Genomic DNA, 15,058 nt, shown 5'->3' on the forward strand with positions numbered 1-15,058 from the left:
GAGACTACGCAGGCCTGTGGAGTTTAAATCCACGTGGGGAGGCAGACGATAGGGTGCGTGGGGACTGGGAGTCAATCTGAGGTGTCTAAAGAGAAAATATAAAGAACTGCAGCAATAAAAGCCAGTGCGTGATGATTTATATTAAGCTGCTGGCTCCACGCACAAGACACAGGTCACGAAGCCCCCGCCGCCGGGCACAGGCCGCGGCTTGCACCAAGCCGAACTCGTGGCCGGCAGCCGAGCGGGGGAAGGAGAGGTCCTAAAACCAACCAAACGTTGGGCGCCAATTGAAGGCGTAAGTCACAAACAATGCCACAGCAGTTTGGAATTATGATTAATAGGGTGGTATTTATTTAAAGGGGAAAAAAAAACTTACAGATCACCGTCAGCCCTCTGCGCAACCAGGAAGGGAGCCTAGTCGCCGGCGGAGCAGGAAGTGAAGAGAGAGAGAGAAGGAAGTGGCCACTTTTTTAAAGGGAGAGAGACCATGCCCCAATGGGCTGGTATCTCAGCGGCTATAGGCTGGAGGAGCAGAAGGACCTCCCGCAACAGTGGTTCATGAGAAATGAAGCCTCCCTCGTTTTTGTGTCTGTGGTACTGGAACTGAACCTAGAGCCCCGTGCACACTAGGCAGGTACCCTACCACTGAACTGCTGCATCCCCAGTACCTCTAGTATTTTAAGACAGGATCTCATTAGGTTGCCCAGTTAGCCTTGAACTTACTTGGTAACTCAGCTGAGCCTTGAACTTGCAGTCCTCCCACCTCAGCCTCCCGAGTAGCTGGGCTTTCAGGCCCACACGGCCAGGCTCAGCACATCTGTCCTTTTTTAACAACATACCACAGGCCTGCTGTCTTCTGTCATATTTTAATACTTATTTGAACAAGCTATTTATATGTATTAAATGGGAAATCTGTTTCCTTTATATCTTGGACCAATGTTAAGAAGACAATTGGTCCCTGGTTTTATAATTGTTGTGTAAGGTCACTTAGAGCAAGACTCAGTGACTGTGGGGGATACGGAGCCTAGTCGGTAGCCCTGGAGTTAGGCCAACCTTAACTCGGATCTTCACTATCCCAGGTAGCTGTGACATTGGGCATATTGTTGAAAGTTCATTTCATTGTAAAATTGGGATGCCTCTCCAGCGTCCACAGACTTGAATAGTTTGCTTACAGGTTCACTCAACAGAGGATCCTGAGACAGATTGAGATGCATTTGGATTCATTCATTTGCTCATTAGTATAGCTTATTCTGATTTGTTGTGACTCTTTTTTTAACCTAAGGAATTTGGTGAAAATAAGAACAATATTGCATTGTTAGAATACATTGAACATATTGGCTCATTGGGTAACCTGCAGGTGGTTTTTAAATCTTGAAGTTGCCTTTTCCTTTGGCCCCTTTCAGAGTTGATTTTGCTAAGTGTTTCCATGACATGTGGCTTCTAGAGTCTTCTTAAGCACATGGTCAGCCAGTTGACAGGAGTTCTGGGGAAAGTGACGTAATGCCTTTTTGGGTGTGATTGTTTTATTTGGAAAGGCAGAATGTTGATCTTGCCAGCTCATAGAGAATTGGTCTAGCGTAGCTACAGTGAAATTCCTGGTAGCTCGATGAACTCAGTTCTTTAATTTCTTAGCAAAACGAAAGGAAAACAACAGAGATGGAGGGTTATACTGATCACTATTTTAGGAATTTGTCTGAGCTGTTTTAAAGTGGGCATTAGGTTCTTTCCAGATTTCCTTGGTGTTTATCTAAGGCAAATGCGTCCAAGAGGCATCTACAACTTTCAAGCTTTTTGCAGCGGTGTTCATCAGATGGTGAATGGCTTAAGAAGGTGTGATACAGTGGGCTGCTGTTTAGTCTACACTCACACACACACACACACACACACACACACACACACACACACACACAGAGGCTGAGACAGAGACACAGAGGGAGGCCCTGTCATTGTGGCGTTGAGGGGAACTGCAGATCACTGCGCTAACTGACATGATGTGGCACACAGTGTCGCAGAGGTGGGATTTGGGAATTAGAGGAGGAAATTAGAATGTTGGTCATCAGAGGCCAGGGAGGGTAGGGGCTGGAGGGATGGGAAAGGATGGCTGATGGTAGGCGTCACAGCTGGGAGGACCAAGTTCTCGTGTGCCTTTGCACAGCAGACTGTGCTGCAAACTTCAAAACCTGGAAGAAAAGATTTAAGTGTTTTACTTTAAGTAAGTGCTAAATAATCTCCATTAATATGCATAATTAATGCATCAGCTAAAAATAAATGTAAAAACCCTTTAGTTTTTATTTTCTCTTGTTGGGTAGCGATGAGAGTTTTTATTAGTAAGAAAGTATTTTTCTGGTTATAAAGTAATATAAGCATAAAAGTATAAATGATGTAGAATACATAAAGGGAAAGAGAGCAATGATTTTAAGTGTGAAAAGTGTGGAAGAGATTCCCTTGACGTTGAAGAGGAACGGGATAAATAAGAATAGTCAGATCTGAACAACAGAAGCATGATGTAAAGAAAGTGTCGTCTGGTTACATTTTGGTTACCTCTTCTCTAAACTTGGTTTGCGCTTTCTTCTTTTTCTCTACAGACTGACCAGGGCATCAAAAACTTGCCCGTGGAAGTGGCAGCAAGGCTTACCCAGGAAGACCCAGATTACGGCCTCCGAGATCTTTTCAATGCCATTGCCCAAGGCAACTATCCGTCCTGGACTTTTTACATCCAGGTCATGACTTTTAAGGAGGCAGAAACTTTCCCATTTAATCCATTTGATCTTACCAAGGTAAGTCAGCAGGAACTGTGTCGTTTTATAAGTGTCTTCCTGTTTATAATAATAAAATATTATTTTATTTTTATAGTTAAAAATTAGTTATTATTTTTTATAAATTATAGTTATTATTTTTATAAATAATCACAGCTAAACATTTACAGTGATGGGTAACTCTGCAGGGTCCTTGTGCCTGTGAGTGGGTGCCTGTCAATGCCTCACTTCCTCTCCTGTGTGGGAAGTTTACTGAGGTCACTTTGGACACTTTCTGTGTTATTAGCAGGGGGCAAGGTTTGAAAAGCTAATATGCTCTGGTTCCGCACAGTTGTCAATATTTGCCATTTCCTATTGCAATATGATAATGCAGTCACCTGAAATTCTTATCATGTTTCTATTGGGTTCAGAATTATTTTCACTGGTGTGATTATATTTGCGAGTTGGTGTTTTCATGAATACCTTTAATATGTGCCAGCAGGTTATCTGGTAATTATGACTATGACATTGTTTTCAGATCTGGCCTCACCAGGACTACCCTCTTATACCAGTTGGCAAACTGGTCTTAAACAGAAACCCAGTTAATTATTTTGCTGAAGTTGAGCAGATGGCTTTTGACCCAAGCAACATGCCCCCTGGCATTGAGCCCAGCCCCGATAAAATGCTCCAGGTAAGCCACTGAGCTGAGACGTTCTGAGGCAGGTGTCTGTGTGTGTGCACGCATTACATGTGCACACAGTGTATAACTTGGCATGGTCTATGAGGAATTGCTAGAATTTTCATTTGGATTTTAATTGAGGTGCTTAATTCCTGTGAGATGATTGGGATGAAACATCCTTAGGTGGCTGTTCTTTAGTTAAACCGATTGCAAACCACATCCATGATAAAGTGTCTTAATATTTGAAGATGTGAACACTTGATCTCGGAAAATATATATAGTAGAAATATATATATATATTTAGAAAAAAATAACATGGTTAGCTCAGTCTGTAAGATATAATAAATGATTAGAATCACTGACAACATAATTTTATCCATTTCCTATTTTAAGGTGATACTTGGCTATTTTCTATCTGTGAAAAATCATTCATAGTTAATTTTTATTAGCCTGATTTTGTGATTAATGGCAGTGAAATAGTTTAATCATGTGATCTCACCAGGCCTTCAGCACCCTTTAAACTGCTTTCTAGGGTGCTCGGCCAAGAGTTCAAAGAGTGAAAATTCTACTTTGGACCAGGAATCAGTAGGAAAATAATTATTGCTGTGCAGACCAATCTTTTGTGATTTTAGACTCTGACCACAGAGCATGTTAAAGATTAGACCTTAGATCAGACCACAGAGGCTGAAGGTTGCTGCTGACGTCAGTTCTGATTTAAGCAAGCGTCAGGTTGCTCGGAGAGCAAGCCGAGCTTTTTCATGTGTCTGTGGGTTTCCTTTGCTGTGACACTGGGGACATCTTAGGCTTTTTCCATTATATGAGCTGCGCACTGCCCTGCTGGGTGTGTTGCTGTGAAAGGCTGGGCCACTGTAGTGTAAGGCAGAGTGCGACGGTGGGTCTGAGGTTGAAATGAATGAGACAGGGTCAGTAACACAGTCTAGGAACAAGATGGCGTTTGAGATGGAGTTTCAAGGCGGAGTATGATACTGTGGCTGTGGAGGGCCAGTAGCTCCAACCATAGCTTCCTCTCCGTGTTGGTTGGTCCCAGAACACAGAGTGTGTCCAATTCCCCGTGCACCGTGGGAAATGCTTCTTTGAACAGTTTCCGCACAGCTGGCTTTGTAGAATTATGCTGTGTTTTATGAGCAAAGGTTCAGTTCTTTCCCTGGAGTAGAGGGGTGGGGAGATGGAGAATTAATTCAAGATTCTGGGGAGGCAGAATATGAAATACCATACCAAGGCACTATGGCGTCCTGGGGAATGGGCAGGCATCATTGTCTAGGACAGATGCTATAGGACATTAGGAATGATTTTTTTAAAAGAGAGAATGCACTCTCTAGTGGGAAGAGGCTTGGATCTGCTGAGCAGAGCTAGGCAGGGTTATGCAATAGTCATGTACTTGGGTTTCTAGAATGATGTTTGTAGCACATTTCCTATTTCATAAGCAACTGTTTCTGACGTCCCCCATGTGTACCGCCATAGGGTCGCCTCTTTTCCTATCCGGACACTCACCGCCATCGCCTGGGGCCCAACTATCTCCAGATTCCTGTGAACTGTCCCTATCGTGCTCGAGTGGCCAACTACCAGCGCGACGGCCCCATGTGCATGCACGACAATCAGGGTAGGCCTGATGTGGCAGAGAGCGTGGGAAGTGGGCTGGGATGCCGGCCAGTGATTCCCAAACTAGCTCCCTTGAGACCTCCTGCGCTGTACCGTGCTCTGCAGGTGCTGCAGGCTACCAGGTCTGATGCTCAGTGGGAAGTTTTGAGCTGCCTGTGGTCTCTTCTTGTTTCTGGCTGTGTTAGTTACATTTTTTGAGATGTCTCCCTCCCCCACTCAGCGGTGTGTACTCAACCTAGGTTACAAACTGCACAGCTCCCCAAGTCATTCTTACTGGGACTGAGACCTTGAAAATGCTAAGGCACAGAGTCCATGCTTCTTCTTGTGGTTCTGGTGAGGCTGGAGGCCTAGATCTGCCTGGAGTTTGGAAGGGAAGGAGGGAGATAGAGAAAATCAGGAAAGCCTTTTCTATATTCTGTTGTGGACCGGCCTCGACAAAAACACTTCTTGCCAGGGTAGGAACATGGGGTTTTTGAAATATTAGTAAGGAATATAAAGACGCATGGAAAATAATAACAGCAACCATAGAAAGTACCAGGGGGGCAGTTCAGTGAATACTGAAATCACCTGCATTTCATCCCGTACATTTTTATACCCAAATACAAACGAGGGGAAAATGTAACAAAAGATTTTAGCATGATAAAAAGGACAACTCCAATGATCAATCGTTTTATCACTCTGAGACGTTAAATCATTAGCATTCTGTTGTCTAGGCAGTGGAGCTGCCCTAGACCACGTATCCTGAAGACAGCCACTCCCCAGGTGACCTCATAGTTACAGAAGGATCCTGACCACCTGTCAGGATGGCATGGACCTGCTTGTATGAGCTGTTTTAATGTCAAAAGAATCAAATAGTTACATCCTCATCCACTTAGAACAACCTCCAACTGTCTGTCAGACACGGTGGAAATAGGCTCGCATTTTTGGGTCTTCTCCCAGGTTGAATTTACCTAAATCATCAGCTGAGATGATGTTCTCCTGCATTTGGGTATTTTGGGGTTCATTTGTCAAGAGCATGACTTTTCCTATTTAATTATCCTTTTTGATGCTGTTGCCCAGACAGCCTCAGGTTTTGATTCTGATTAGCCATACTGAACACTTGGTTGCTGTGCTTTCTTTTAATATTCCTCCTAATGAACAACTTGGTTTTTAATTTCTTGCTGGGCGCCCATCTTTCAGCAATAGGCTGCAGAAATCCATCTCTATAGAAGTTTGACCAGTGATGTTTATTTGTAGCCATAGCTATCTAAATGAAAATTAAAGATATTGAATATTTAGGGTATACCTCCAATAAAAAGAATATATATATTAAAGGGGACTTGAAAAATAGATGATAAAAAGTGACTTAAGAGTTCTGACACCCAGAGGCCATGGTGATTGTATTTTTATGTTTTTCTTGCTGTTCTTTACAATGATGACTTTTACACATTTAGTTGTTTTTATACATGCCATTCAGTGTTTGCCCCCCCACCCCCACCCCCGTGATCACTCCCAGGCCTCTCTGGTATTTACTGAGCTTGTACCCTTTCTGCCAAACTCCGCTGAGTGGATATAGTATTTCTGTTCTCTTAGGGCTCTAGAGGCAGGGCCCTGAAGTTACAGATAGTCCCTGCATCTGTATGGTCTGTAAAGTCTGTATGTGTCTTTTCATTCTTACAGACTTTGCCCCCCCCTTTTGTGGTCCTTTTGTTATTGCAGCTGTGCCTAGCACAAACATCTGTGTTTATCTTGAGCTTCATTTGTAGTGAATAGTTTTATGTTTGCATCCCATTGATACACTTGCAAGAAAGCTGCTTTGGGGTAGATGCTGAAGCCCTCGGCTTGATTTTAGAGCGCATTTGGGCTATGCTCTGGAAATTCTCATGAAAGAACTTGATTGTTCCCAGTTGCCAATACCTTCGAGACAACTCCCACGTTTGGGTAAAGGTCAGAATGTATTTGGAAATAGAATCTAAAAATTCTCAAAGGGTGAATTCTTAGTGAAGGAATACTGTGGTGTCTGGCTGTTGAGCCCTCTGCCTTTGGTACTAGCACAGCAGCTCCAGGGCTACTTTCTGAAATGAAGAACCCTGTAGAATAGCTACCCTCCCCCAACACCACACACCCTCAGTGTCCTGATCACTGTGACAGGAAGTGTCTTCTAATTATCCACAGTGGATAATCTGTCACTGCAGAGATCTGTGAAGTTTTCCAATCACAGGCTTCTTCCTGTAAGGCCCCTGTGTTCCCAGGCAGTGTTCCTGTACAGGCAGTGTAGACTCTGCTAGGCTATCTACTGATATCAGCTAAAGCAGGGTGTGGTCTGGAAATTTTGTGTATCAAAACAAGGGGCCATTGAGATGACTCAGGGGGTAAGGGCACCTACTGCCAGCCTGAAGACCCAAGTTCAATCCTTGGGACCCACGTGGTGGGGGGAGAGTTGACTCCCACAAATTGTCCTCTGATCCACACAGTTCTGTGGTACAAGCACACACACACAGTAAATAAAAACTAACTAAAAAATGACAAGATGAGAAAAAGAAGAGCTTTATCATTTATCTCAGGATCATAAAGGTTGTGTAAATATATCTGCCAATATTCTGTTCAATAAATCTGGATAAATGAATGCTAACATATTGTAAATACAGATTAAAGAAAAACACCCTTCCCTTTTAAAAAAAACTTTTCTTTAGGGGAGAATATAAAAGTAGAATTGAGGTGAGCATTAGTCTGCTAAGGAGAAAAGTTCTAAAATCCGTGTGAGAAAGAGTGTCATCAAGTTTTCTCATGGTGACAGAGGCAGAAATGTAGGTTCTAACCCCAGCCCCCCTGCCCAGCTAGCCCCTAGGTCAGCGGGTTCTAACCCCAGCCCCCCTGCCCAGCTAGCCCCTAGGTCAGCGGGTTCTAACCCCAGCCCCCCTGCCCAGCTAGCCCCTAGGTCAGCGGGTTCTAACCCCAGCCCCCCTGCCCAGCCCCTAGGTCAGCAGTCCTGAACATCTCAGAGCGCCACTTTTGGTCTGAGGTGAGGGAACAGGGATAGAGTTAGGTTGCTCTGCGCAATTGAGAGTTGCTGTTTGGATGACGCCTGCATCTGAATGAAACTGTCAGATCTCTGGACCGATCTCAGTGGCAACCACAGCTTTGAAGATTCTTCTTGGTGCAGATAAGCCAAGACCCTTTGAGGTACTGACACAGCCTTTGAGATCAGACTTAGAGTGAGGCAGCCCACGTGAGCTTTTAGGGAGGGCAGCGTCTGTCCACTGAGCCTGAAGCTAGACCTGGGAAGGGAGGGACCATTGCCCAGTGTGTGGTGTGAATACATTGGCAGCTAATGTATGTGTGTCTGGTTACCGCTGGTACCTGCTCCTTCCCACACTGATGGCGTGGGGATATTTGTTGTTTCCCTAAGTCGGTCTCTGCTTCTCTTTAAAGGTGGTGCCCCGAACTATTACCCCAACAGCTTCAGCGCACCGGAGCAGCAGCGCTCTGCCTTGGAGCACCACTCCTACTGCTCCACAGATGTGCAGCGCTTCAACAGTGCTAACGAGGACAATGTCACTCAGGTAACGGCTTCCTTGGCTCTGTGGTGGGCACTTGGCTGGTTTTCTTGTCAGTGCCTCATTATATAACCCTATCAGTCTCATTGGCCTAGAACTTGCTGTGTAGACCAGGCCAGCTCATAGGTATCTACTTCCGTCTCTCAAGTGCTGAGACTAAAGACATATGCTGTCACAGTGACTTATTGTCCACTGCTTAAAGTGCCTAATGCATCCTGAATTGAAGTCAGAGAAGACTTAGCTCTAACAGTGAATCAGGCTGTTGTGTGGAGCCAAAGAGTACCATACTGTCCTTTCTAGTCAAGATTTGGGGATGCAGTTTCAGTTCCCCTAGGCTTTATTGAAGGGATGCAATTGGGAAAAGCTCAGGAAAAATGATTTCCTGAGTATCTAAGAAATGGGCAAGTAAGACACGCGCATCCTAGCAGAACAGCCCAGTTTCCAGGCGTTAGACCTGGAGATCCCAGACAGCTGTCGGGCTGGGAATGCGGTACAGCGCTTGCCTTGCCTTGCACGGGCAGGGCCTTGGGTTTGAATCCGAGCCACAAAACACAGACACCATCAGGAACAAGAGTATGTGGGGTTCCACGCCGGGCTCCTGGGCACGTGGCTCAGCTGTGCTCCAGATGTTCACTTCTGCTTTGCTCCCACTGTGGGCCCCCACTTTCCCCCTCTCAACTTCCACTGCTTGCTCGTGCCTGTGGCTGACTCCTTTCTGGCCGCTTTCTTTCCTCTTCTCTTTTTGAGCGCCTTCCACTCTGTTTCTCAGTAGTCAGATGGTCTTGGCCATCCTCTGACCAGGTTGTGTGTCCTTGGCCGTGGCTCAGCCTGCTGCCCTCGGTCAGGTGCCCACCCTGTTTCCAGTCATGTGTGGCTGCCTTGTGGGCTTTTCCGGTGGCAGCTGTGGGAGCTTGTGTGTAGGCTAGGATGTGCCTAGGGCAACACCCACCACGCCCAGCCAAAGAATGAGAGTAGGGTTGCTCCACAGTCCTGTGTGGGAGCATTCTGCAAATTGATATTTAAATTCAATTAGAACTATTTTTATTTTCTCAGTTTGAAAATGTAGATTCCAAGCGAAATATTTATAAATACGTAAGTGAGTCTTTGTGTGTGTATGGTGTGTATGTGTGCGTGCGTGCATGCGCGTGTGTGCTGTTTTATTATGGGATATAAAGCACATTTAGGTGAGCCTGAAATAACTTGTAAAGGCTTTTATAGTAAGTGCATTATTTTTAGAGATATGGGTAGCATCAGGTGTATTGCAGTGTAGCCTCTGCTGCTCAAGGAATTTGCTTTTGTGAGGTTAAGACAGGAACAAAGCAAGCCATGCAACTCCTATAGAAACCAGTTAGTTAACGAGACTGCCATTTGCACACTAAGGCTTGCTGTGTGAGCTTTCTTAGGACCCTTTTTATTTTAGTGAGAAGTTTTCTTATCACTACATAGGACTCCTATTTTTAACCAGCCATCATACTGGCATTTTGGATTCAAGCATACTGGTGCACTAGTAAAAGTCTTGAGAAGTACCTAAGAAGCTTCATGTTGATTTCCTTAAGTGATTCATGTGGCTTTCTCCACCTAGCTGAGAGGACCTGTCTTCTTGTTAATATCAGACCTGTCTTCTCATGAAGAACATTACAAGGACAGAGCAAAAGCTCGGGAGAGGGCCTGGAGAGATGGCTTAGTGGTTAAGAGCACTTGCTGTTCTTGTAGACAAACAGGGTTCAATTCTCAGCACACTTACGTGGCTCACAACTGTCCAAAACTCCAGTTCTAATGTGGTACACAGTATAATACATGCAGTTTAAACATATAAAATGAAATAAATTTAGAAAGAAAGGAAGGGAGGAAAGAAAGAAATAAAGGGAGAAAGAAAAAAAGAAGGAAAGAAAGAAAAACAGAAAAACTTTGGAGAACTAACAAAGAAGGGATTTAATGACCAAGATCTCAGAAAAGTTGCAGAATAAAAAGTTGCCTGTTGCTGGTTGTTTTTATTCTTTGCTCTTTTGCTGGGGCTCTCAAATTATTATTTCTTATAAACGTCTGGCCTTAGCTCGGCTTGTTTCTTGCCATCTTTTCTTAACTTATCCCATCTATCTTTTGCCTCTGGGCTTTTCCCTTTCTCTATTTCTGTGTATCTTTTTTTTCCTTCTTATTCCGTGTCTGGCTGTGCACTGCCCCCTTCTTTTCTCGCTCCTTTTTCTCTTGCTCCTTCTATTTATTGTCTCTGCCTGCCAGGCCTGCCTATCCTCTCTCCTGCCTTGCTATTGACTGTTCAGCTCTTTATTAGACCAGTTAGATACTTTAGGCAAAGAAACACAGCTTCACGGAGTTAAACAAATGCAATATAAAAGACTGCAATGCATCTTTGCATCATTAAACAAATGCAACACATCTTAAACTAATATTCCACAACAGTTGCGTGTGTGTAGACAGTTGGTTTACAGAATTCCTGGACAATTGACAGTGAGCTCCCATGACAAGCTGGCTGTAGTGAACCACTGGAAAAGCTTCCAGAAATTCCTTCTGAGGCAGCGTAGTGACTTCAGTGGGTGAAGGTGCATGCAGCCAAGCCTGACAACCAGAGTTTGATCTCTAGAATCCACGTGTAAGAAAGAGCTGATGCCTGCAAGTTGTCCTCTAGCATCTACACACACGTGTGTGTAAGCTTGTGCACGACAAACACATACATGTATAAATTTCGTTTTTGTTTTTTGTTTTAGGTTTATATGTCTTGCTTGCCTTCCTCCCTCCCTCCTTCCTTTCTTCCTTCCCTCTCTCCCTTCTTCCTTCCTTCCTTTCTCCTACCTCCTCTCTCCTTCTATAAACAAACTATATAAAATGTTCTGAAAAGGTTGACAGCTCAGTTATTACACACTAGGAGTGAGTCACAGTCATAACTGGAGGTGTGCTGAAAGTATATATCTGGTGGTGGTGGGATTTTTTTTTTGGGGGGGGCTGGTTCAAGACAGGGTTTCTCTATGTAACAGTCCTGACTGTCCTAGAACTCACTCTCTCACTCTGGCTGGACTCGAACTCAGAGAGCCACTCGCCTCTGACTTCTGAGTGCTGGGATTATAGGCGGGTGGTGGGACTGGTTTTTCTCTTTGTGAAGGTGTTAAGTCTCCGAGGGGTTAAAGAACCGCAGGTTTCATAGGTTGCGGAAGGCTAGAACTGGTCTCAGCATTGCTGAAAACCAGGGAAGAGCGCCATTGTGGAGCTATTACCCTTCGGCGTGAGCATGCGTCTTGGAAGCATGTTGGCTCTAAGTGTGAGAATCCTGAGAAGTTTTTAATCCTGAGAAAGACACAGACACTGACAGATACTTGTACATATATGCACACATACATATCTGTACAGAGACACAGAGAAGAGAACTGGTTATGAGCTACTGTCAACAAATGAATGCAGAACAGAAATTAGTTCAACACAGATGGCAGTTTTAGTTAAAAATTTTCAGTGATCTTTTTTTCTAAATTGTGTATTTCAAACGTGGACTCTTGGGTGAATTTTGTTCATGGTAAAATGGCCGTTCTATTTTTTGTTACTGCTTGAGCAGGTGGGGACATTCTACAGGAAGGTGTTGAACGAGGAGGAGCGGAAACGCCTGTGTGAGAACATCGCCGGCCACCTCAAAGATGCTCAGCTCTTCATTCAGAAGAAAGCGGTGAGTCCGGCTTTGATAGCTGAAGGGTGCCGCCTGCTGGCTCATACAGATAGTGCAGCCGTGTGGGACAACCTTACAAGAAGCGTAGTTTCCAGTTTGCCTGAGCTAAGATGATCTTTAAGCAGTGCAGCAACTCTGAGTCAAACTATGATTATCTTGTCTTGATGTTTTGTCTGGTGTGATAACACTCTCATTCTCACCTGTTTCTCCAGCATGTAGAAATTTAGTTGAGTTTAACGTAAATTCTTGTGTATGCTGTTTAATTCACCTGCAGCCCCTTCTGCTCTCAGTAGTGTGTCATGGCCAGATGTGGCTTTGCCTTAGTCTCATTTAAGCTTTTCAGAACATGAGAGGTATTGCTTCCAGTCTTGTGGTTCGAAGCCTGTGTCAAGGCTCAGTGTCATGAGTCTGTGACTGTCCTTCAGGCAGAGTAGATGCTTGCTGAGTCAAGTGCTGGGATGTGTCTGCTGGCTGCTCATTGAGCTACATGAAGCCCTCTCTCTGGCATCTAGGTTTTTGGTTTGCTGCAGGTGTACATTCTTTGCAAACATAGTAGCCCTTTGGTTTCCTTGTGTTAGTTGTTGCTTCTCTGATCATAGGACCACTCTTTGGAATGTTCTAGAACCCAGGTCAAGAACCAGCAAAGAGTCTGATGGTTAGGCAGGGCAGGTTTTATTATTTGTTCCTGATGAGAGTAGGCAGTGCAGCCTGGCAGAACTGGGCTCGCATCCTTGGCAGTCTCCTGTCACACACACTGAATTGCTAAGGCTCTCTGTTTGTCCCCAGTGTCCTGCCTCCTCTCATTGTTTGCCGGAGCACAACTGCTGGTTGGGCATTCCTTCATGGAGTTGCCTGGCAGATACCAGGCTTGTGCTTCTTTCTATATCTAGGCAGTGTCAAGTCTGTTCCTGCATACAGATTATGGAAATACCCAAATTGGAGGTCAGCTGTTTACAGGCGGCTGGTACAAGTCCTCCAGGTGTGTTTTCCCCCAATAGCCCATGAGGTTGGTTGTATGCTTTCTCCTTCAACAACAAACAGTTCTTAGAATTCTCTGGTGGTGTTTAGTTGTTCTGTGATTCATTTTGGTTGTGACAGGAGTCCCTGGAGTTAGTGTTATAATCTTAGCTCTAGGGGTCAACCCTGTGAGACCCCTTCCACTTTATGTGTCAAGGATACCTGACACATCCATAAATTCTGACTACTGGGGACTGGAGAGATGGCTCAGAGGTTAAGAGCACAGGCTGCTGCTCTTCCAGGGGTCCTGAGTTCAATTCCCAGCAACCACTTGGTGGCTCACAATCAGCTATAATGAGATCTGGTGCCCTCTACTGGCATGCAGGCATATATGCATGCAGAACACTATATACATTATAAATAAATAAATCTTAAAAGTTCTGACCTCTGTCCCAGGGTTTCCTGGATCATCTGCCAAGGTTAGTGATTGGCTAGGATGGCTCACAGAACTCAGGAAAACATGTTATCTAGGATCACCTGTTCATCATAAAGGATATCGCCGTACTCCTTACATGGAAGAGACATAAGCTAGGTTTGTGGGAAGGGCTGGCAGTTTCCACACCTCTCGGCTACATCACCCTTCCAACACCTACATGTTCACAGCTACCAGAAGCTCCACAAGCCCTTTCATACAAGGGCTTTCGTGGGCATGGCTGGTGAGGCCATCTTGTATGAGGTGATTGGGCACCATCTCTAGGCCCTCTGCCCTCCCTGGATGCTTAGGGTGTATTGGAATTCTCAACCTTCAGTTCCTCTGTTTGTTGTGTCTGGTACCAGCTCCACCCTGAAGCTCATCAGACTTTCTACAAACCTCCTCAGTGGCACACTGAAGGCGGTAAATTCCAAGGCTTCAGGATCCATGTGCCAGGAACGTAGGATAAAGATCATATGTGTTTTGGCGATAGATACCACATAAGTATAGCTTGCTCATTTTATATGTGTCTTCCTTTGAATCCAGGTCAAGAATTTCTCTGACGTTGACCCTGAGTACGGGGCGCGCATCCAGGCACTTCTGGATAAATACAATGCCGAGAAGCCTAAGGTGAGCCAGAGTGGTGTGACCACAGAGGAGCGTGCACTGGGCTGGGTCAGATACAGCTTGGTCTCCACTGGCATTAACTTGTCAGTGCAGCAGCTCCTAGGCATTTTCTTAGAGATGTAAAGAACTGGCCTGCCAACACGTATGCTTCATGTCTCCACACAATAGGACATCGTTCCCGGGGAGTGCGCGTCTGGGTTGTTGGGAGAGAGATGCCTCGGTGCCCGTGAGTCAGCTAACATTGCTGGTCTTCTCTTCCTTCACACAGAACGCCATTCACACCTACGTGCAGGCCGGCTCTCACTTTTCTGCAAAGGAGAAGGCTAACCTGTGAGGCCCCAGGTGCTCAGCCTCGCCCTCCACCAAGATCTCTCCTGAGGCAGAGCTCAGGGCTTGCCTGTAGCCACTGCTGGACCGCTCACCCCCGCTGACGTGCAAGCTCATGCTGACATGTTTAAAGTGATAATTGGGCTTCTAGAGTGAATAATAGCAATGCTTTTGATGCTGTCTCCCAAGGGGGAGCTAAAGGTTAGGGCTTAGCAGTCACTTAACAGAAACGTGGATCTGCTTAGGACTTCTGTTCAGATCATGCACTCAGAATGATTACATTTAAATGATTACAAGAAAAGTTTTCTAGGCAGAAACATAATTGGATTAGATAAGATAAAAATCTTGGTGAGATTGATGTTTTCTCATGTTACCTCATGGCCTGAAATATATATACATATCTCTCTCTCTCTCTCTCTCTCTCTCTCTCTCTCTCTC

General features: G+C 45.0%; 1 protein-coding gene across 1 annotated transcript in view; it reads left to right on the forward strand.

Annotated features, from left to right (window-relative positions):
- Cat (catalase) overlaps window positions 1-15,052 on the forward strand; it is a 35,281-nt gene extending 20,229 nt beyond the window's left edge. Inside the window, exons 7-13 of the mRNA XM_005364080.3 lie at window positions 2,586-2,777; window positions 3,274-3,426; window positions 4,897-5,035; window positions 8,446-8,576; window positions 12,130-12,237; window positions 14,213-14,296; window positions 14,562-15,052. Of these exons, the coding sequence (XP_005364137.1) occupies window positions 2,586-2,777; window positions 3,274-3,426; window positions 4,897-5,035; window positions 8,446-8,576; window positions 12,130-12,237; window positions 14,213-14,296; window positions 14,562-14,627 (873 nt within the window). The 3' untranslated portion in view covers window positions 14,628-15,052. The remainder of the gene's footprint in view (window positions 1-2,585; window positions 2,778-3,273; window positions 3,427-4,896; window positions 5,036-8,445; window positions 8,577-12,129; window positions 12,238-14,212; window positions 14,297-14,561) is intronic.
- The last annotated feature ends 6 nt before the right edge of the window (window positions 15,053-15,058 follow it).

Source organism: Microtus ochrogaster (assembly GCF_000317375.1).
Source record: "Microtus ochrogaster isolate Prairie Vole_2 chromosome 14 unlocalized genomic scaffold, MicOch1.0 chr14_random_1, whole genome shotgun sequence".
Classification (NCBI taxonomy): domain Eukaryota; kingdom Metazoa; phylum Chordata; class Mammalia; order Rodentia; family Cricetidae; genus Microtus; species Microtus ochrogaster.